Source organism: Gossypium hirsutum, chromosome A10 (genome assembly GCF_007990345.1).
Source record: "Gossypium hirsutum isolate 1008001.06 chromosome A10, Gossypium_hirsutum_v2.1, whole genome shotgun sequence".
NCBI lineage: Eukaryota > Viridiplantae > Streptophyta > Magnoliopsida > Malvales > Malvaceae > Gossypium > Gossypium hirsutum.
This window is the reverse complement of record NC_053433.1, coordinates 103,304,331-103,327,626: the sequence shown is the minus strand read 5'-3', so window position 1 is coordinate 103,327,626 and position 23,296 is coordinate 103,304,331. Positions and strand designations below refer to the sequence as shown.

At 40.9% G+C, this 23,296-nt stretch overlaps 1 protein-coding gene across 1 annotated transcript in view; it reads right to left on the bottom strand.

Moving 5' to 3' along the window:
- Positions 1-19,659, bottom strand: part of LOC121208064 (probable methyltransferase TCM_000331) — a 53,889-nt gene extending 34,230 nt beyond the window's left edge. Inside the window, exon 1 of the mRNA XM_041078578.1 lies at positions 19,422-19,659. Coding sequence (XP_040934512.1) covers positions 19,422-19,659 — 238 coding nt within the window. The remainder of the gene's footprint in view (positions 1-19,421) is intronic.
- Between the last annotated feature and the right edge of the window lie 3,637 nt (positions 19,660-23,296).

The following is a 23,296-nucleotide window of genomic DNA, read 5'->3' as shown; positions in this document are numbered from 1 at the left end:
ACCACTTTTTGGTTTAATTACATAAGGTCCTTGAAGAGTTGAAGAAATTAGAGATTTACCTGAAGATTTGCACTTGATCGAGTCTTAGTCCTAAGTTGTTGTGGCACTTAAATTGACCAAAAATCAAGCAAAAATCAGCTCAACTTCCTCCATTTATGGCCTGCCACCCATGGAAGATACTTCAAAAGATGAAAACTCCTATTTTTAGTAAACTATCCCCCTCTCCTCACCTATAAATAAGACCTCATTCTCTCATTTCTAATCATCCTTCATCCCTCACCCCTCATCACTCATCACTCATCCCTCATTTCTCATTCATTCTCTTAGCATTTTCTTTTCTCCCCACGCCTATCATCATCATTTCATAAAGATTTTAGAATTTTAGCCTCTTAAAGAACCTTTGGTCGGCGACCTTGGACAGCCATCAGCAAAGGAGCAAAGCAAAGGACGAAGGAGCCTCGTCAGTCAGAGTCTTGGGTGACAGCCACTCTGAATTGGGTGTAATCTTTCTTTTCTTTAATTTAATTTAAAGATGTTTGCTATGTGATATTTTTTCTTGTTTACAACAATGTTAGCTTAATTTTATTTAAGCTAGGATGATTGCTTTGATTAAATAATATTTATCAGATTCATGCTTATAATGTTTGTGCCTCAATTGATCATGTTTTTAATTAAAATCAAGTCTATATTTTGTTCATATGTGATTGAAATGCACCTGAATTAGCTGAGCGATCCTAACCAGACGATGGCTAGTGGACGCATAATTGAAATGTGCATGCTCAATTTAGATCCTAACCCGATTAAATTGCAGGTTGCATAACAACCCTAACCAGGCTCTGTTATCTGCATAGTTTTTATATTTTTATGATTAAATTGTTTCAAACCTAACACGTCCCTGTTACCTCGAACGAATACTAAGAAACCCTTAGTAAATAAGGATCAGTAAAATGCATATTTACTAAGTAAAGGATTCTGAAAGGACCAAACGTGGTTTCCAAACTCATGAAAGATCAAGTTGCCATGGAATGTTTTTTCGAATATTATTAAGCGTGTTGATAATAAATTGAGTTTAATTAAAGTAATTGTCCTAGTTTATTTATGTTATAATTGTTACAAATTGTGTTTAATTTTGCTAAAATCTATTTCATTCATATAGTTTGCATACTTAGGTTAATTTGCATTAGGGATCATTGCATTTAGTTTAATATATTTTAATTATCACTTCTCAACTAAATTGTGTTTTTATTTACCAAATTGTTAATATAATTTTACAAATTAAGTGACTTAGCACAAATACAATCCCTATGAAGACGATAACTTGATACTTACTTATTACTTGATAATGACTGTATACACTTGTACAAACTTATGCATTACAAGTTTTTGGTGCTGTTGCCGGGGATTGTCAATTGTTGCCATAGTCATTTCTTTTGTGAAATCATTTATTTTCAATTTGATTTATTTCTAACATTACTAACTTATTCTTTTTAATTCTTTGATTTTCTTTTCATGTGTTTATGAGCATAGATCGAATTATCGATTTACTCCTTGTAGACCTTGAAATTGAGCGAACTTTCAGACAAAGAAGATGTGAACGAACAGTTCAAAGACAAGTCGAGATGGACCTTGGAAATCAGAATCAAGACCAAGGTAATAAAGCCGATCATGTACGAAATCCTATCCTCATTGCTGATGATAGGGATCGATGCATCAGACAATATGCTGTGCCACTTTTCAGTGAGTTAAATCTAGGAATTAGAAGTCCAGATATTGAGGCAACCCAATTTAAATTGAAACCAGTGATGTTTCAAATGCTCCGAACGGTGGGCTAATTCAGTGGTATGCCCACAGAAGATCCACATCTCCCCATTCGATTGTTTAAAGACGTGAGTGATTCATTCAAGATAGCCGATGTGACTGAAGACATACTGAGGTTGAAGTTGTAACACCCCTACGCCCGAAACCGTCACCGGAGTTAAGCTTGAGGTGTTACTAAACTTATCTTACCTTTTAAACAACTCTAAACCACTTATTTTAATTTTTGGAATAAACTATTTTTCTGCGTCATGGTTGCTTAAAAATTCATTTCTTGAGTTTCAAAACTCAAAATTAAGATCTGTAAATTTTTCCTGAAACTAGACTCATATATATATCTACTAATTTTTTTCTAGAATTTTTGACTTAGCCAATTAGTATAGTTTATTAGTTAAAGTTACCCCTGTTTCAGAATTCGACTGCACTGCCTCTACTTACTACGAACCACTTTTCTCTCTGTAAAAAAATCATATGACTATACTGTTTGTTTCTATTAAAACTATATTCAATAAGGATTCTAACAATATAAAGTACACTACCTAATTATTTTTGTAAAATGTATGGTGAATTTCTAAAGTTGGAACAGGGGATCCAGAAATTGCTCTGGCCCTATTTCACCAAAACTCAGATACCCTATAAAATACAAAACCTTTACCTATTTTGCTTATTCCATATGAAAATAGACACAACGAGCTTTAATTTCATATATTATTCACCATCAACCCATGTCTCTACAATTTCTTGTGATTTTTCAAAATCCCATTATTTCTGATACTTGAATCTGTTTTTAAGTTACTTTCACATTTTTCTTAGTTTTCATGTGATAGTTACTACTTAATCATACATACTATTAAACATGTATATCATCAGCCACTCTATTAGCTAATCACTAGCAAGTATTTACATATCATTCATTGATCATATCATATCAAAAGAAACCAGGTTCCTATACATGCCATACACAAAACGAAACGTCTAACTATACCAATGTGATTTCTTCGATAGTGTGATCGGGTCTCCGACGTTTCCTTCGATCCCCGAGTGGCTTGATAAAAACTATAAGAAAAAGAAAATAAAGAGAGTAAGCACTAGGCTTAGTAAGCTTACAAGCAGATAAATTACAACATTCAACATAATGAATAGTTATACATAATGTCACCTAGCCTCATAAACTTTCTTTACTTCTCATTTTCTACCTTCTTCTTTACTCACTTACCTTCTTTCTTACCAGACCTTTCACTATTCATAAATATAATCTACCTTTCCTTTTGCTGATAATTCACTGTAATTTAATGTGTACAATGACCCGTTGAACCACTCAGAATACTAAGGATACTAGGGTCGTTCCTGTCTATCAATATCCTGCTAATGCCATGTCTTCGACATGGACTTACATGAATTATTCCTGTCTCCAATGCCATATATATATATCTAATATGGGCTTACATGGCTCATTCCTGTCTCCAAAGCCATATATCTGATATGGACTTACATGGCTCATTTCTATCCTGTCCTGTCCTGTCAACCCCAATATCCTAACATTCCTAAGGTTCAAACGGGGCTTCCTAATGCTTTTTCTCTATCACTTCGCCTTTAATTCGACTTTAAATATTCTCAAAAAAATAAGTATATAAATGCTGGAAATTGACAATAATAATGTAAAATAAAAGAATATTGCATTTATTTATTGTAAACTTACCTCAATACAAAATGTGACTAAACTTTACAATTTAGTCCTTTACGTTTTCTTTTCCCCGATCTACTCCTGAATTTCGCTCTTCTTGATCTATAATAGCAAATTTAACTTATTTAATATTCACATTTATCAAAACAGTCCTTGACCCAAACTTTGGCAAAATTACATTTTTGCCCCTAAACTTTCACATATTTGCACTTTTGCCCCAAGGCTCGTAATTTAAAATTCATCCTATTTTCTTATGTTTTATGAAATTATGATCATTTTTCCCTTCTATGACAACATCAAATTCACACTCTAACATGTACTTATGACTATTAGGTATTTTTACCGATTAAGCCCTTTTACTCGTTTTCACTTAAAACCGAGTAGCACAAGTTGTCTAACATAATTTAAAACCTCATATTATATCATAAAACATCAAAATAAAAACTTTTCACCTATGGTTATTTTTCCAAATATGAACCCTAACTTAAATTATTGCTAGCATAAGCTTTATCGAGCTACCGGGACTCCGAAAACGTAAATAACATTAAAAACGGGGCTTGGAATCACTTACTATGGACCTTGAAAGCTTGAAACAAACCCTAGATATGGATAACCCTTGAAATTTCGTGCTAATGAAGAAGATGATGAATTTTGTGTTATTTTTCCCTTTTTATTTCATTTAATATCCAAATGACCAAAAATGCCCTTCCTTATTAAACTTTCAAAAATTCCATCCATGTCCTATTTTGTCCATGAACTTAGAAATTGGTCAAATTGTTATTTAAACCCTCCTAATTAATATTCCAAAGCAATTTCATACTAAAAACTTCTAGAATGCAAGTTTTGCAAATTATTCGATTTAGTCCCTAATCTCAACTAAAGCACTTTATGCATAGAATTTCATCACAAAATTTTCACACAATCATGCAATCATACCATGAACCTCAAAATAATAATAAAATAAAATTTTCTTCCTTAGATTTGTGGTTTCGCAACCACTGTTTCGTTTAGGCCCTATTTCGGGATGTTACATTTTCCCACCCTTTAGGGATTTTCGTCCCTGAAAATCTTATCTGTGAAGAGATTTGGGTATTGTTTTCGCATAGCCTCTTCGGGTTCCCATGTAGCCTCGTCTACCCCATGTCTATTCCATAGTACTTTCACAAGTGCAATACTTTTGTTCCTTAATTGCTTTATCTACTAATACATGCTTGCCTAATGGATTCGATACTTTAATCACAAATTCTGTAGATTCTATAGGCATACTTGTACTAGACATCAATTTCTTGCAAACATATGAATGAGTTGAACCTGGATCAATCAAAGCAATGACATTAATATCATATAGAGAAAATATACCCGTAATCACATCGGGGAAGGATGCCTCTTCGCGTGCACGAATAGCATAAGTCCTTGCAGGGGCTCTAACATCTGGTCTCACAGCCGAATCTCTTGAGGTACCTCTGTTACTTGCTCCTACTCCTGGTTGCCTCGGTGATCTGCCTCTAGTAGGAGCAATTTTGGATCTAGCACTCTATGTTATCTCTCGATTAGCCACCTCTGGACATTCTCGTACAAAATGATCTGGAGCACTGCATTTATAACAAACATTTTCGCCTGCCCAACAAGGAGCATAATGAAGTCTACCACACCGTGAACACCCTGATCTACCCTATCCAACATTACCTACACTCGCAGTCGAGGTGTTCTGAGCCTTTGAATCCTTAAATTTGCTGCCTCTATTCTGACTAGAATACCCGGCTGAGAAACTAGATATGGTAGAAGACTCCTTTGGTCTTTTGGATGTAGCCTGGAATGACCTACTCATCTGTCTCTTCTTTGTATCTTGTGTCTCTGTCTCAACTTTGCCTTTTGTTTTTAATAGCTCCTCTGCCATACAGGCTCTCTCAACTAAAATAACAAACTCTTTTATTTCTAGGACACCCACTGACAGTCGGATATTATCATTTAACCCATCCTCAAACCTTTTACACATAATAGCCTCTGTGGACACACATTCTCGAGCATATTTACTAAGCCTGACAAATTCACGCTCATAATCGGTCACTGTCATATTACCTTGTTTCAATTCCAGGAATTCCTTTCTCTTCTGATCAATAAACCTCTGACTGATGTACTTTTTACGAAATTTGTAACACCCCAAACCCAGCCAAGACGTTATGACCGGATCCGACGTGCCACATCAAAAACGTTACAAACATTTTTTCCATTCTAAGTTCAGAAAATCGTACTTGATGTTCAAAGGATTAATTCATTAATGGTTAAAGTGAATGGAAGCTGTGCACCAGGTAGGAAACCGAAAAAGAGGAGGTGAGTCCATCGGACAGCTTAAGTACCAAGCTTTTTCGGATCCAATCCTAGACATGCACACCGTGTAACGCCCCAATTTTCGGGAATTCTGTAAAAGTTGTAAAATTTAAAATTCTGTGTTCTGTTTGTTATGTGTAGGATTAATCATGTTGGTGAGCCTCAAGAAGGCCCAAGCTTAGGATAAAACCCGGTAGTTTTAATTAAATTTAATTCTATAAGAGAAAGGGGTTTTGATAAATTGGGCTTTTAGGAATTATTTGTGAAAAATGGATCACAAGGAAGCAAGTGGTGAAGTGGCATGTGACGCCACAGGGAAGGCTATAAGCGGCGTGTGGAAGCTTGGGGAGGACCCAGGTTCAAGTCACATTGATAGCAAAAACAAGGGATTATTTTTTATGAACAGAAAAGGTAAGTAATGGAACTGAAGTAAAAGTCTGTCAGGAGGAGTTTGAATTGCTCAGGAGATTGAGTAAGGAGGGGATAAGGGAGAGGATTTAGGAGCTGATCAAGGAGGATGGTGTTGGCCAAATAGTGGACTCTTGAGGAGCAAGAGTTGGCCGGCCAAGGGTTTCTTTAGGGGGGAAAATTTTGGCTAGGTCAAAAGCTAGGTATAAATTCGACATTTAGAAGTGTTGTGCCGTTTTTTTCTTTTCTGACCATTCTTCCTTCTCTTCCTTTCTTTTCTTTTCTTTTTTCTCTCCATCTATCTTCCTTCTTCTTTCCCCATAGCCGAATCCTTCTATTATTCTATTCATCTCCACGTTCTTATCATTGTTCTTAAGCCTTGTATACAAAAGCCGAAATCCCGAAAGCTTGATTCTTTTTGTGCCGATTTCTTATAACCAAAACCACATCTCTTCTCTTCATCACTTGTGGCCGATTCACCAGCCCTCTAAAACCTCAAGTTTTGACGACAAGACCATAGTAAAACCCTCTCGTTTTACCTTTCTAAACACAAGTTGCAAAAAGCCGAAAAACCCCACATTAAAAGGGACTTGGCCGAATACTGAAGTCACTAAAAGCCCGACTTTTGTTATCATCTGAGGGCTTAGATCTACATCGGGATCGAGTGGGAAACTCATTGGAATCATTCACTAAGGAATCGGTGGTAAGTCTTCTCCAAAACTTAGTATTCTTACATATTTTAGGAAAAGCCGAAATCCCTAAAAGTTAGGGAGGTTGTCGATTTGGACTTGTAACCCTGAGGGGTCGTAATAACTATTTTGTTTTGGTAATAGTGTGATTTAGAGGCGGTTGATCAAGGGCTTGGACCGGTGGAACGATCGGATCTTGGGAGTTAACCATCTTTCGGCAGTAAGGTAAGAGCAATAAGGGTTTTAGGCATGTTTGGCCGAATGTGGTAGGGGACTATATACTCAATCTTATTTCGATATTTGGAGTAATATTAAGTGATTCAATTGTAGGCAGTTCGTGTGTAGATCTCGTCAAGGAAATCCCAAAAACAGGTGTGTAACTGACACCCTCTCATAGGCTAGATCGGTAAAAGCCGAAAAGCTGAAATGCCGAAAGTCGGTATTTTGGGCACTTGCGAGTGTGCGAATGCTCGTAAGACGTATGGGTAATTATTACTGGTAATCAAAAGTGATAAAACTATAGTACGCGCGATTTCGTGCGTTTTGATATTTTGGGCTTAATGGGCCAAAACTGGGTTAATGGGCCAACGGGCCCAATTCGGTAAGAACACTCGGTAAGTGTTTCTGGCTAAACGTAATGGCTACGATATGCATGGTAACCTTAGAAATAGTTAGATGTACTATTATACCCCTATGTATGCAAAATTACCATAATACCCCTATGTATGCAAAATGACCTTTATACCCCTAGGGTTAATTTTTGTCTGAAAAGCATGGTGAATTAAATCTGTATGATGTATGCCATGAATGTATATCTGTTGCATGGGGACATGGGTTATATTATGGAGGAAGCGTCCTGGTGGCTATGCCACAAATTATCTGTTCTGGTGGCCCTGCCACATATATCTGTTCTGGTGGTACTGCCACAAAATATCTGTATCTGGTGACTCTATCACATTTTCTGTATCTGGCAGCCATGTTGCATATTTCTGTGGCGTGTAGCGGTTGGGTGGGTCGAGTAGTCTCCCCACATGGCGAAAAGATGGTGTGGGGGTGTTTGTGGTTAGATATGGTTGGGTTTCTGCATAAGCATGATATATCTGTTCTGATCTGTTCTGGGCCTATGGGCTTATTCTGAAATCTTTTTTGGGCTAAGGCCAACTTATTCTGTCTCTATGGTTTGAACTGATTTAGGCTATGGTTGGGTTGAATTACACACTGAGTTTCCCAAAACTCACCCCTTATTTTCATCCTCGCAGGTAATCCTCAACCATAGTGGGCTTGGAGCTGTGAGAGATTCAGACTGGCCACATGTTTCTACGAACCTGTTTTCTTTCTGGTGAACTGGACGTCATTTTAATTTCATTTATGGTTTTGGGTTTTAAGTGTAATAAGGCCGCTTAACTATTTTTATGGTTTTGTTTTAATTTTATTATTTTATTTTATTATGATGAAAAAAACTATGATAACTAAGGAAAATGGGTTAGCTTTAGGACGCGTTTTCAAAAACATTAAGTGATTTCAAAATAACACGATTACAAGTGAGACTTCCGCTAAGCAAACGTTTTCAAACTTAATCATTTTCTTAAGGTAGACATAACCAAACGGTTTTCTCAAAATTACATGAGTCGTTAGGGTGTGGCAATGGTGGTATGCATGTCTAGGATTGGATCCGAAGGGAGCTTGGTACTTAAGCAGTCCGACGGACTCACCTCCTCTTCTTCCTGGTTTCCTACCTGGTGCACAGCTTCTATTCACCTTAACCTGTTTTAAAAAGTATCTTTTACAACCCCAACTAAGTTTTCCAAACTAAGTAAAATGGAACGTTTTGAACGCATCGATGTGGCGCACCAGATCCGGTCATAACGTCTAGGCCAGGTTTTGGGTGTTACATTTAGTGGTATCAGAGCCAGGTTGCAACAATTCGGCTGTGGAATGGGTTTACAAAAACGAAGATCTTCAAAAAAAATCAGTTTTTAAATTTGGACTCCTGAATGTGGCATTCCGAATCTCCGACCCAAGCCTGTAAGTATTCTGAATTTTTCTGAATATATTCTGAATTATCTGTCTGTACTGAGACTTTATTAGAATACTCTAGATCGGATGCTACTGAAATCCTAGAAAAGCTTGCTAAAATACTGAAACTGTAGCTAGACGTCGATTCTACGAAAACCACCTCTGAATTACTGTTTGAATCATAAAACATCTGTAATAATCACTTGAATGCTAAAATTAATGCATAAAATTCGTAAACAGATAATACGATATGAGTACGCGAGCAGCTCGAGGTAGAGGCCGTGGACGAGGCCGAGGAAGAGCTCGAGCAGGATCTTCATCTTCAGGACATATGCCAGTGGCAGAAGCACCGGTACCATCGGCAACGGAAGTGGAATCACATGATCATGGTGCCGGGGATGACGCACTGTCGCAGGCAATGCTTCGAGTTCTGGAAAGGGTTGCCGGGGCAAGTTCGGGCAACGAAATTCAAGGGTCGATTTCTGAACGACTCCGGGCTAATGGATCGGAGATCTTTAGGGCCGTATCTGGTGTAGCCCCTAATGTGGCAGAATATTGGTTGGAGGGCACGGAACGAATTATGGATGACTTGGATTGTTCTGTGGAGCAGAAGCTGAAGGGGGTCGTATCGTTGCTGCGAGATGAGGCTTATCAGTGGTGGCTCACCGTGAGGGATGGAACCCCAGCTGATAGGGTTACTTGGGAGCTGTTTAAGACAGCCTTTAAAGGAAAGTACGTCGGGGCAAGTTATGTGGACGCCCGTAGGAAAGAATTCCTGAATCTGGTCCAAGGAGGCAAAACTGTTGCTGAGTACGAGGCTGAATTTCTGAGGCTGAGTAGGTATGCTGTGGGAATAGTTGCTACGGAGTATGAGCGTAGCGTTCGCTTTGAGGATGGCCTTAGAGATGACCTTAAGGTGCTGATTGCTCCGCAGAGGGAGCATGACTTCGCGGTTCTGGTGGAAAAAGCTAAGATCGCTGAGGAGGTAAAGTGTACTGAGAGGCAGAACCGTGAGAAAGATCGGAACCATTTCCGGAGGGATTCTGGACCTTCGGGTGGAGCAAACAAAAATGTCAAAAGGGCGAGAGTGGAGGAGCCAGTTCGAGCCGTTCCGATGAATGTGGTTAGACCGCCAATCTGTGGGGACTGTGGTAAGGTACACTTGGGTGAGTGTAGGAAACGTTCTGGTGCTTGTTTCCAATGCGGATCTATGGAGCACAGAGTTAAGAACTGTCCACAGAGAGCTGATAAGGCTTAGGTTGCTGTACAGAGGGTTGTTCAACCCATGAGAGGTGGACCACAACCACCGAGAGGACGTGGACAAGGTAGGGGCGGAAATGGGAATGGAAATGGTCGAGGTCGAGGAGCACCTGACAGGGGAGCCGGAAATGCTGAGGCTCGACAGCCAGCATTAGTGTATGCAGCTCGTCGTCGAGAGGAGGGCGACGCACCTGATGTCATAACTGGTACGTTTTTAGTCTCTAATATGCCGTATACTGCCTTGGTGGATATTGGATCTACTCATTCTTATGTTGCGTGTGCCATATCCGGGTCTTTGGGAGTGCATTCTGAGAAGATAGTGAGTGGGGTATCTGTGCTAAGTCCCTTGGGTCACTCGGTTAGGGTAGACAAGCTGTATAAGGATGTACCCTTAGGAACTCAAGGTAAGATCTTTCCTGGCGATCTAATGGAGTTGCCGTTTGGAGAGTTTGATCTCATTCTGGGAATGGACTGGCTTGTTAAGCATAAGGCGACTCTAGACTGTGCTGCTAAGCGAATGGTGCTAAGGACCACAGAAGGGGATGAGGTTATGGTGATAGGTGAGCGAAAGGACTATTTGTCTAATGTGATATCGGCATTGAGGGCTGAAAAGTGGATTCAGAAAGGGTGTGAGGCCTATTTGGCATTTGTAAGTCAAACAGATGTAGAGGGGCTGACAGTGGATAAGGTTAGAACTGTAAAAGAGTTCCAAGATGTCTTTCTGGAGGAGCTTCTGGGATTGCCTCCAAATCGGGAAGTCGAATTTGGAATCGACCTGTTGCCTGGGACAGCACCAGTGTCCATTGCACCATATAGGATGGCACCGAAGGAGTTAGTGGAGTTAAAGGCGCAAATTCAAGAATTGTTGGATAGAGGCTTTATTAGACCAAGTGTGTCTCCATGGGGAGCACCGGTGCTATTTGTGAAGAAGAAGGATGGGACGATGCGCATGTGCATTGATTATCGCCAGTTGAATAAACTGATGATTAAGAATAAGTACCCTCTGCCAAGGATTGAAGATCTGTTCAACCAACTTAAGGGAGCTTCTGTATTTTCCAAGATCGATCTAAGATCTGGATATCATCAGTTAAGGGTCAAGGAGGCAGATATTCATAAGACAGCATTCAGGACTCGTTATGGTCATTATGAGTTTCTAGTTATGCCATTTGGACTAACAAACGCTCCTGCAGCGTTTATGGATCTGATGAATCATGTGTTCCAACCATCTCTGGATCGGTTCGTGGTCGTCTTTATTGATGATATTCTGGTATATTCTGAGACCGAAGCAAAACATGATGAGCATCTACGCACTGTGTTGCAAGTGTTAAGGGAGAAGGAACTTTATGTGAAGTTCAGCAAGTGTGAGTTCTGGTTGAGGGAGATAACCTTTTTGGGGCATGTGGTCTCTGCAGAGGGGATTAGAGTGGATCCTCGAAAGATTGAAGCAATTTTGGAATGGAAGACACCTAGGTCGGTTTCAAAAATTCGAAGTTTCCTAGGATTGGCAGGTTACTATAGAAGGTTTGTGGAAGGTTTTTCTGTGATGGCAGCACCTCTCACAAAACTTATAAGGAAAGGAGTACCGTTTGTTTGGATGGAGAAGCAGCAAGAAGCTTTTGAGAGGTTGAAGAAAGTTCTGACTGAAGCACCTGTGTTAATTCAACCAGAGTCTAGAAAAGATTTTACTGTGTACAGTGATGCATCACACGTAGGTTTGGGTTGTGTGTTGATGCAAGAGGGTAAGGTGGTTGCTTATGCGTCTCGACAACTTAAGCCTCACGAAGGGAACTATCCTACTCATGATTTGGAGTTAGCAGCAGTGATCTTTGCGCTTAAAATCTGGAGACACTACTTGTATGGGGAAAGGTGTATTATATACACAGATCATAAGAGTCTCAAGTATTTGCTGACTCAGAAGGAACTGAACCTTAGGCAAAGGAGATGGATTGAGTTGCTCAAGGATTATGATTGTTCAATCGAATATCACCAAGGCAAGGCTAATGTGGTAGTCGATGCTCTAAGTCGTAGAGCTGTATTTGATCTGAGAGCAATGTTTGCTCGTCTAAGTCTGTATGATGATGGAAGTTTGTTGGCTGAATTACAAGTAAGGCCAACCTGGGTGGATCAGATTAAGGAAAAGCAGTTGAAAGATGAGTCTTTGGTCCCTCGTTTTCAACAAGTTAAGGAAGGGGAAACTTCTGAGTTTGGGTTAAATGATGATGGGGTTCTATGTTTTCGAGGTAGAATTTGTGTTCCGAAGGACTCTGACTTGAGACAGTCAATTTTGAAGGAAGCTCATGGGGGACTTTGTGCCATGCATCCTGGAGGGAATAAGTTGTACCATGACTTGCGAGAACTGTATTGGTGGCCTGGACTTAAGCGAGAGGTAACGGAATTTGTGGGGAAATGTCTGACATGCCAGCAAGTGAAAGCTGAGCATCAGTTACCTTCTGGATTATTGCAGCCAGTAAAAATACCACTTTGGAAGTGGGAGAGGGTAACCATGGACTTTGTGAGTGGACTACCCTTGACACCATCGAAGAAAGACTCGATATGGGTGATTGTGGATAGGTTGACCAAGTCGGCTCATTTTATACCTGTTCGCACAGACTTTTCTCTTCAGAAGTTAGCCAAGTTGTATGTGGCGGAGATTGTGCGACTGAATGGAGTTTCGGTCTCGATTATCTCTGATCGGGATCCTAGATTCACATCTCGATTTTGGCAAAAGCTACATGAGGCGTTGGGAACACGATTGAACTTTAGTACGGCTTTCCTCCCCAAACTGATGGTCAGTCGGAAAGAGTTATTCAGATTCTGGAAGACATGCTGGGGGGATGTGTTATTGATTTTCGAGGTAGTTGGGAGGACTACTTGCCTTTGGCAGAGTTTGCATACAACAATAGTTATCAGTCGAGTATTCGAATGGCACCTTATGAAGCACTGTATGGGCGAAGGTGTCGAACACCTAGTTGTTGGACTGAACTGGGGGAGCGACAAGTTCTTGGACCTGAGTTGGTGGCAGATACTGAGGATAAGGTCAAGTTAATTAGAGATCGGTTAAAGGAAGCGTCTGATAGGCAAAAGTCGTATGCAGATCTGAAGCGTAAGGAGATTGAATACTCAGTGGGCGATATGGTCTTCTTGAAGGTTTCACCTTGGAAGAAGATACTAAGGTTTGGCAAGAAAGGCAAGTTGAGTCCGCGGTTCATTGGGCCTTATCGGGTTTTGGAGCGAGTAGGCCCAGTGGCTTATCAGTTGGAATTGCCTCCAGAGCTAGACAGGATTCACGATGTTTTTCACGTCTCCATGTTAAGGCATTATCATTCTGACCCTACTCATGTCGTGCCGGTTGCAGAAATTGAGGTGCGAACTGATTTGACCTTTGAGGAGGAGCCTGTACAAATATTAGATCGAGAGGTTAAGGTTCTGAGAAGGAAATTAGTATCATTAGTGAAAGTGCTTTGGCGTAACCATGGCAGAGAAGAAGCTACTTGGGAGCCAGAGGAGGCAATGCAACAACAATACCCTCATCTGTTCGGATCAGGTAAATTTCGAGGACGAAATTTCTTTAAGGATGGTAGAGTTGTAACGCCCCAATTTTCGGGAATTCTGTAAAAGTTGTAAAATTTAAAATTCTGTGTTCTGTTTGTTATATGTAGGATTAATCATGTTGGTGGGCCTCAAAAAGGCCCAAGCTTAGGATAAAACCCGGTAGTTTTAATTAAATTTAATTCTATAAGAGAAAGGGGTTCTGATAAATTGGGCTTTTAGGAATTATTTGTGAAAAATAGATCACAAGGAAGCAAGTGGTGAAGTGGCATGTGACGCCACAAGGAAGGCTATAAGTGGCGTGTGGAAGCTTGGGGAGGACCCAGGTTCAAGTCACATTGATAGCAAAAACAAGGGATTAATTTTTATGAACAGAAAAGGTAAGTAATGGACCTGAAGTAAAAGTCTGTCAGGAGGAGTTTGAATTGCTCAGGAGATTGAGTAAGGAGGGGATAAGGGAGAGGATTTAGGAGATGATCAAGGAGGATGGTGTTGGCCGAATAGTGGACTCTTGAGGAGCAAGAGTTGGCCGGCCAAGGGTTTCGTTAGGGGGGAAAATTTTGGCTAGGTCAAAAGCTAGGTATAAATTCGGCATTTGGAAGTGTTGTGCCGTTTTTTTCTTTTCTGACCATTCTTCCTTCTCTTCCTTTCTTTTCTTTTCTTTTTTCTCTCCATCTATCTTCCTTCTTCTTTCCCCATAGCCGAATCCTTCCATTATTCTATTCATCTCCACGTTCTTATCATTGTTCTTAAGCCTTGTATACAAAAGCTGAAATCTCGAAAGCTTGATTCTTTTTGTGCCGATTTCTTATAACCAAAACCACATCTCTTCTCTTCATCATTTGTGGCCGATTCACCAGCCCTCTAAAACCTCAAGTTTTGACGACAAGACCATAGTAAAACCCTCTCGTTTTACCTTTCTAAACACAAGTTGCAAAAAGCCGAAAAACCCCACATTAAAAGGGACTTGGCCGAATACTGAAGTCACTAAAAGCCCGACTTTTGTTATCATCTGAGGGCTTAGATCTACATCGGGATCGAGTGGGAAACTCATTGGAATCATTCACTAAGGAATCGGTGGTAAGTCTTCTCCAAAACTTAGTATTCTTACATATTTTAGGAAAAGCCGAAATCCCTAAAAGTTAGGGAGGTTGTCGATTTGGACTTGTAACCCTGAGGGGTCGTAATAACTATTTTGTTTTGGTAATAGCGTGATTTAGAGGCGGTTGATCAAGGGCTTGGACCAGTGGAACGATCGGATCTTGGGAGTTAACCATCTTTCGGCAGTAAGGTAAGAGCAATAAGGGTTTTAGGCATGTTTGGCCGAATGTGGTATGGGACTATATACTCATCTTATTTCGATATTTGGAGTAATATTAAGTGATTCAATTGTAGGCAGTTCGTGTGTAGATCTTGTCGAGGAAATCCCAAAAACAGGTGTGTAATTGACACCCTCTCATAGGCTAGATCGGCAAAAGTCGAAAAGCCGAAATGCCAAAAAGCCGGTATTTTGGGCACTTGCGAGTGTGCGAATGCTCGTAAGACGTATGGGTAATTATTACTGGTAATCGAAAGTGATAAAACTGCAGTACGCGCGATTTCGTGCGTTTTGATATTTTTGGCTTAATGGGCCAAAACTGGGTTAATGGGCCAACGGGCCCAATTCAGTAAGAACACTCGGTAAGTGTTTCTGGCTAAACGTAATGGCTACGATATGCATGGTAACCTTAGAAATAGTTAGATGTACTATTATACCCCTATGTATGCAAAATTACCATAATACCCCTATGTATGCAAAATTACCATAATACCCCTATGTATGCAAAACGACCTTTATACCCCTAGGGTTAATTTTTGTCTGAAAAGCATGATGAATTAAATCTGTATGATGTATGCCATGAATGTATATCTGTTGCATGGGGACAAGGGTTATAATATGGAGGAAGCGTCCTGGTGGCTATGCCACAAATTATCTGTTCTGGTGGCCCTGCCACATATATCTGTTCTGGTGGCACTGCCACAAAATATCTGTATCTGGTGACTCTGTCACATTTTCTATATCTGGCAGCCATGTTGCATATTTCTGTGGCGTGTAGCGGTTGGGTGGGTCGAGTAGTCTCCCCACATAGCGAAAGGATGGTATGGGGGTGTATGTGGTTGGATATGGTTGGGTTTCTGCATAAGCATGAGATATCTGTTCTGATCTGTTCTGGGCCTATGGGCTTATTCTAAAATCTGTTCTGGGCTAAGGCCAACTTATTCTGTCTCTGTGGTTTGAACTGATTTAGGCTATGGTTGGGTTGAATTACACACTGAGTTTCCCAAAACTCACCCCTTATTTTCATCCTCGCAGGTAATCCTCAACCATAGTGGGCTTGGAGCTGTGAGAGATTCGGACTGGCCACATGTTTCTACGAACCTGGTTTCTTTCTGGTGAACTGGACGTCATTTTAATTTCATTTATGTTTTGGGTTTTAAGTGTAATAAGGCCGCTTAACTATTTTTATGGTTTTGTTTTACTTTTATTATTTTATTTTATTATGATGAAAAAAACTATGATAACTAAGGAAAATGGGTTAGCTTTAGGACGCGTTTTCAAAAACATTAAGTGATTTCAAAATAACACGATTACAAGTGAGACTTCCGCTAAGCAAATGTTTTCAAACTTAATCATTTTCTTAAGGTAGACATAACCAAACGGTTTTCTCAAAATTACACGAGTCGTTAGGGTGTGGCAATGGTGGTGTGCATGTCTAGGATTGGATCCGAAGGGAGCTTGGTACTTAAGCAGTCCGACGGACTCACCTCCTTTTCTTCCTGGTTTCCTACCTGGTGCATAGCTTCTATTCACCTTAACCTGCTTTAAAAAGTATCTTTTACAACCCCAACTAAGTTTTCCAAACTAAGTAAAACGGAATGTTTTGAACGCATCGATGTGGCACACCGGATCTGGTCATAACGTCTAGTCCGGGTTTGGGGTGTTACACACCGCCATTGCCACACTCCAACATCGTGTATTTCTTTAAGTTACCATTGTAATTATGTTCATTTTAAAATAAAACATATTTAATTTTGGGAAAACGTTATCACAGTAGAAGCCTTGTTCGAGATCGTGTTACTTTGAAATCAGTTTATGTTTTTGGAAAACGAACCCTAGATCTAGCCCATTTTGATAGTTAATATAATTTAAGATCATCATGATAAGTTATAAATCAAAACCCCCCAAAAAAATAATCATAAGCTGCCTTATTACATAACAGAACCCAAATCATCAAAGTAAAGAAAATTGAAGTCCAAATCACCAGAAGAAATCCATATTGCAGAACGAGTGGCCACTCTGAATCCTTCGCAGCTCCAAGCCCACTATGGTTGGGGATTACCTGCATGGATGAAGATAGGGGATGAGTTTGGGGAAACTCAGTGTGTAAAATTAACCCAACCATAGCCCATATCAGCTCAACCCACAGAAATAGAATAAATTGGCCTTAGCCCAGAACAGAATACAAAATTAAGCCGATAGGCCCATAACAGATCAGATCAGATATTTCATGTATATGCAGAACCCAACCCATAACCAACCACATACACCCCCTTACCAACCTTTCACCATGTGGGGAGATTACTCGACCCACCCAACCGCTGCACGCCACAGAATTATGCAGCATGGCTGCCAAAACAGATAATGTGACAGAGTCACCAGATACAGATAATCGTGGCCGAACCACCAGAACAGATATATGTGGCAGAGCCACCAGATCAGATAATTGTGGCATGGCCACCAGGACGCTTCCTTCATAATATAACCCATGTCCCCATGCAACAAATATTCATTCACGGCATACATCATACAGATTTAAATCAACATGCTTTTCAGACAAAATTAACCCTAGGGGCATATCGGTCATTTACACCTAGGGGTATCATGGTAATTTTCCATACATTAGGGTATTGTAGTAATTTAGCTACTTTTAGGGTTTTCATGCATATCCTATCCATTTACGTACTATCAGAATACTTACCGTGCATACTTACCAAATTGAGCCCGTTGGCCCATAAACCCGATTTCTAGCCCATTAAGCCCAAGTTATCAAAATGCACGAAATCGCACGTACTGCAGTTTATTACCTTCAGAATACCAAACATACAAACCCAACTATCTTACGAGCATTCGCACACTCGTAAATTCCCAAAATACCAATTTTCTGGCATTTCAGCTTTTCGGCTTTTGCCGATCTAATCTATAAGAGGGTGTCCATTACACACCTGTTTTATGATGATTCGCTGATGAGATCCATGCACGAACTGCCTACAATTATAATACTACCACGTTAATCTTACTACCGAAACAAACTACATATTAACTTCTTACCATATTCGGCCAACAACACCTTAGGCCTTAGCGTTCCTACCTTTGCCGAAAATAGCGTCTCGATCCAGATCCGTTCACTCCACTTGTCCAAGCCCTTGATCAACAGCCTCTTAATCACACTATTACCAAAATAATACTATTATCACAACCCCTTAGGGCTACAAGTCCAAAAATGACAACCTCCCTAACCTTTTAGGGATTTCGGCTTTTCTTAAAATATGAAAGATAAACTAAGTTGGAAAGACTTACCACCGATTCTTTTATTCAACGTTCCCCCTTAGTTCCTACTTGATTCTGATGCAGTTCGAAGCCCTCAAACGATAACAAAAGTCGAGCTTTCAGTGATCTCAGTATTCAGCTATGTCCCTAGGATAGTGTGGGAGTTTCGGCTTTTTGCAAAAGTGTAGAGAAAGATAAAATATGAGGATTTTTACTTGTGGTATTGTCGACAGAAACCTGGGGTTTAGAGGTTGAGAGAATCGGCCAAAGATGATGAGAAAAATAAGAGATTTGGCTAGGGAAAAATCGGTACAAAAGGAGTCAAGTTTTCGAGATTTCGGGATTTGAGGCAATCGGCTATAGTCTTAAAAATAATGGAAGGAAGGTGGTATAGAGTAGGGTGGCTGAAGGATTCGGCTATGGGAAAAAGAAGAAGAAAAGAATAAGTGGATGGAGAGAAGAGAAAAAGAAAAGAAGAGGAGAATGGTCAGGAAACGGCACCACTTACCACTAATGCCGAATTTATACTGGCACTAACCCTAGCCGAAATTCCCATGCTAAAGTCCCTTGGCCGGCCACCTCTTGTTCCTTGATCAGCTCCTGGATTTCCTCCCTTATCTGCTCCTAAATCCTATCCCTTATCAACTCCTAAATCCTCTCCTGACAGACTTTCACTTCAGTTCCACTGCATACCTTTTCTAAACATAAAAATAATAATTCCCTTAATATGTTGTCATTGTGACTTGAACCTCAGTTCTCCCTAGCATCCACATGCCACTTTTATAGCCTTGCCAGTTGCGTCACATGCCACTTTGCCACTTGCTTCCTTATGTCTTATTTTACCCAAATAATATTTAAGACCCCTGTTAACCAGAACCCCCTTTTCCTCTTATGGATTAAAATCACCTAAAATTATCGGGTTTTAGCTTAAGCTTGGGCCTTTTAGAGCCCACTAACATAATTAAACCTAAGCCAAACAGTCAAAACACAAAAATTCCAAAATTCACCAAAATTAACAGAAGTCCCGAAAATTGAGGCGTTACAACTCTACCCTCCATAAAGAAATTTCGTCCTCGAAATTTACTTGGTCCAAACAAATGAGGGTATTGTTGTTGCATCGCCTCCTCTGACTCCCAAGTGGCTTCCTCTCTGCCATGATTACGCCAAAGCACCTTCACCAATGGGACAGATTTCCTTCTGAGGACCTTAACATCCCGAGCTAGTATCTGTACAGGCTCATCCTCGAAGGTCAAATCAGTTTTAACGTCGATTTCTGCTACTGGCATGACATGAGCAGAATCAGAACGATAACGCCTTAACATGGAGACGTGAAAAACATCGTGAATCCTGTCTAGTTCTGGAGGCAATTCCAACTGATAAGCTACTGGCCCTACTCGCTTCAAAACCCGATAAGGCCCAATAAACTGCGGACTCTACTTGCCTTTCTTACCAAACCTCAATATCTTCTTCCAAGGAGAAACTTTAAAAAGACCATATCCCCTACTGAGTACTCAATCTCCTTAAGCTTCAAATCTGCATACGATTTTTGCCTATCAAATGCTTCTTTCAAACGATCCCTAATTATTCTGACCTTAGCCTCAGTATCAGCCACCAATTCCGGTCCAAGAACTTGTCGCTCCCCTAGCTCCGTCCAAAAACTAGGTGTACGACACCTTCGACCATACAGTGCTTCATACGGTGCCATTCAAATACTCACCTGATAACTGTTATTGTACGCAAATTCTGCCAACGGTAAGTAGTCCTCCCAACTACCTCGAAAGTCAATCACGCATCCCCTTAACATGTCCTCCAGAATCTGAATGACCCTTTCCAACTGACCATCAGTTTGGGGATGGAAAGCCGTACTGAAGTTCAACCGCGTCCCCAATGCCTCATGCAACTTTTTCCAAAACTGAGATGTGAATCTGGGATCCTGGTCAGAGATAATCAAAACTGGGACTCCATGAAGTCGCACAATCTCTGCCACATACAGTTTGGCTAACTTTTGAAGCAAAAAGTCGGTACGTACTGGTATGAAATGGGCCGATTTGGTCAACCTATCCACAATCACCCATACCGAGTCTTTCTTCGATGGTGTCAACGGCAACCCACTTACAAAGTCCATGGTTACCTTCTCCCACTTCCAAAGTGGTATCTTCACCGGCTGTAACAGTCCAGAAGGTAATTGATGCTTAGCTTTCACTTGTTGGCATGTCAGACATTTTCCTACAAACTCCGTTACTTCTCGCTTAAGTCTAGGCCATCAGTACAATTCTCGCAAGTCGTGATACAACTTATTCCCTCCAGGATGCATGGCACATAGTCCCCCATTAGCTTCCTTCAATATTATCTGCCTTAGATCAAAGTCCTTCGGAACACAAATTCTTCCTCGGAAACACAGAACTCCATCACCATTTAAACTGAACTCAGAAGTTTCCCCTTCCTTAACTTGTTGAAAACGAGCGACCAAAGACTCATCTTTCAACTGCTTTTCCTTAATCTGGTCCACCCAAGTTGGTCTTACTTGCAATTCAGCCAACAAACTACCATCATCATACAGAATCAAACTAGCAAACATTGCTCTCAGATCAGATATGGTTCTACGACTCAAAGCATCGGCTACCACATTAGCCTTTCCTAGGTGATACTCGATTGAACAGTCATAATCCTTAAGCAACTCAATCCATCTCCTTTGCCTAAGGTTCAGCTCCTTCTGAGTCAACAAATACTTAAGACTCTTATAGTCTGTGTATATAATACACCTTTCTCCGTACAAGTAATGTCTCCAAATCTTAAGTGCAAAGACCACTGCTGCTAATTCCAAATCATGAGTAGGATAGTTCCCCTCGTGAGGCTTAAGCTGCCATGATGCATATGCAACCACCTTACCCTCCTGCATTAACCCGCAGCCCAAACCTACATGTGATGTGTCGCTGTACACAGTAAAATCCTTCCCAGACTCCGGCTAAATTAACACAGGTGCTTCAGTCAGAATTTTTTTCAACTTCTCAAAAGCTTCCTGCTGGGTCTCAGTCCATACAAATGGTACCCCTTTCCTTATGAGTTTTGTCAGAGGTGCAGCCAACACCGAAAAACCTTCCACAAACCTTCTGTAGTATCCTGCCAATCCTAGGAAACTCTGTATCTCTGATACTGACCTAGGCGGCTTCCAATCCAAAACTGCTTCAATTTTTCGAGGATCCACCTTAATCCCCTCAGCAGAGACCACATGTCCTAAGAAAGTTACCTCCCTCAACCAGAATTCACACTTGCTGAACTTTGCATAAAGTTCCTTCTCCCTTAACACTTGTAGCACTATACGGAGATGCTCATCATGCTTTGCTTACGTTTCAGAATATACCAGAATATCGTCAATAAAGATGACTACGAATTGATCCAGAAATGGTTGAAACACCCGATTCATCAGATCCATAAATGCCGCAGGAGCATTCGTCAGCCCAAATGGCATAACCAGAAACTCGTAATGACCATACCGAGTCCTGAATGCCGTCTTATGGATATCTGTCTCCTTGACCCTTAACTGATGATATCCAGATCGAAGGTCGATCTTAAAAAATACAGAAGCCCCCCTAAGCTGGTCAAACAGATCGTCAATCCTTGGCAGTGGATACTTATTCTTAATTGTCAGTTTGTTCAACTGGCGATAATCAATGCACATCCGCATTGTACCATCCTTCTTCTTCACGAATAACATTGGTGCTCCCCATAGAGACACGCTTGGCCTAATAAAGCCCCTATCCAACAACTCTTGAATTTGTGCCTTTAGCTCTACCAACTCCTTCGGTCCCATCCTATACGGTGCGATAGACACTGGCGCCGTTCCAGGTAACAAGTCGATTCCAAACTCCACTTCTCGGTTTGGAGGTAATCCCGGAAGCTCCTCCGGAAAAACATCTTGAAACTCCTTTACGGTCCTTACCTTATCCACTGTCAATCCCTTCTCTTCCGACTGGCTTACAAATGCCAAATAGGCCTCACAACCTTTTCGAATCCACTTTTCGGCCCTCAATGCCGACACCACATTAGACAAATAATCCCTTCGCTCACCTATCATCATAACCTCCTCACCCTCCGTGGTCCTTAACACCATTCATTTTGCAACACAATCCAAAGTCGCCCTATGCTTAACAAGCCAGTCCATTCCCAGAATGAGGTCAAACTATCCGAACGGTAACTCCATCAGATCTCCAGGAAAAATCTTGCCTTGAGTTTCTAAGGGTACATTCCTATACAATTTGTCTACCCTAACCGAGTGACCCAAAGGACTTATCACAGATACCCCACTCACAATCTCCTCAGAGTGCACACCCAATGACCCAGCTATGACACATGCAACATAGGAATGAGTCGATCCAATATCCACTAAAGCAGTATATGGCATGCCAGAAACCTAGAACGTACCAGTTATGACGTCAGGTGCGTCGCCCTCCTCTCAACGACGAGCTGCATACACCAAAGCTGGCTTTCGAGCTTCAGCATTTCTGACACCCCTGCCAGGTGCCCCTCGACCTCGGCCATTTCCGTTTCCACCCCTACCTTGTCCACGTCCTCTCGGTGGTTGTGGTCCACCTCTCATGGGTTGAACAACCCTCTGTACAGCAACCTGAGCCTTATCAGCTCTCTGTGGGCAGTCCTTAACTCTATGCTCCATAGATTTGCATCGGAAACAAACATCAGAACGTTTCCTACACTCGCCCAAATGTACCTTACCATAGTCTCCACAGATTGGTGGTCTAACCACATTCATCGGCACTACTCGCACTGGTTCCTCTACTCTTGCTCTCTTAATATTCTTATTGGCACCACCCGAGGGTCTTGAATCCCTCCAAAAATGGTTTCGATCCTTCTCTCAATTCTGCTTTTCAGCCTGCTTAACCTCCCCTGCTATCTTTGCCTTCTCCCCCAAGACCGCAAAGTCTCGCTCTCTCTACGGAGCAA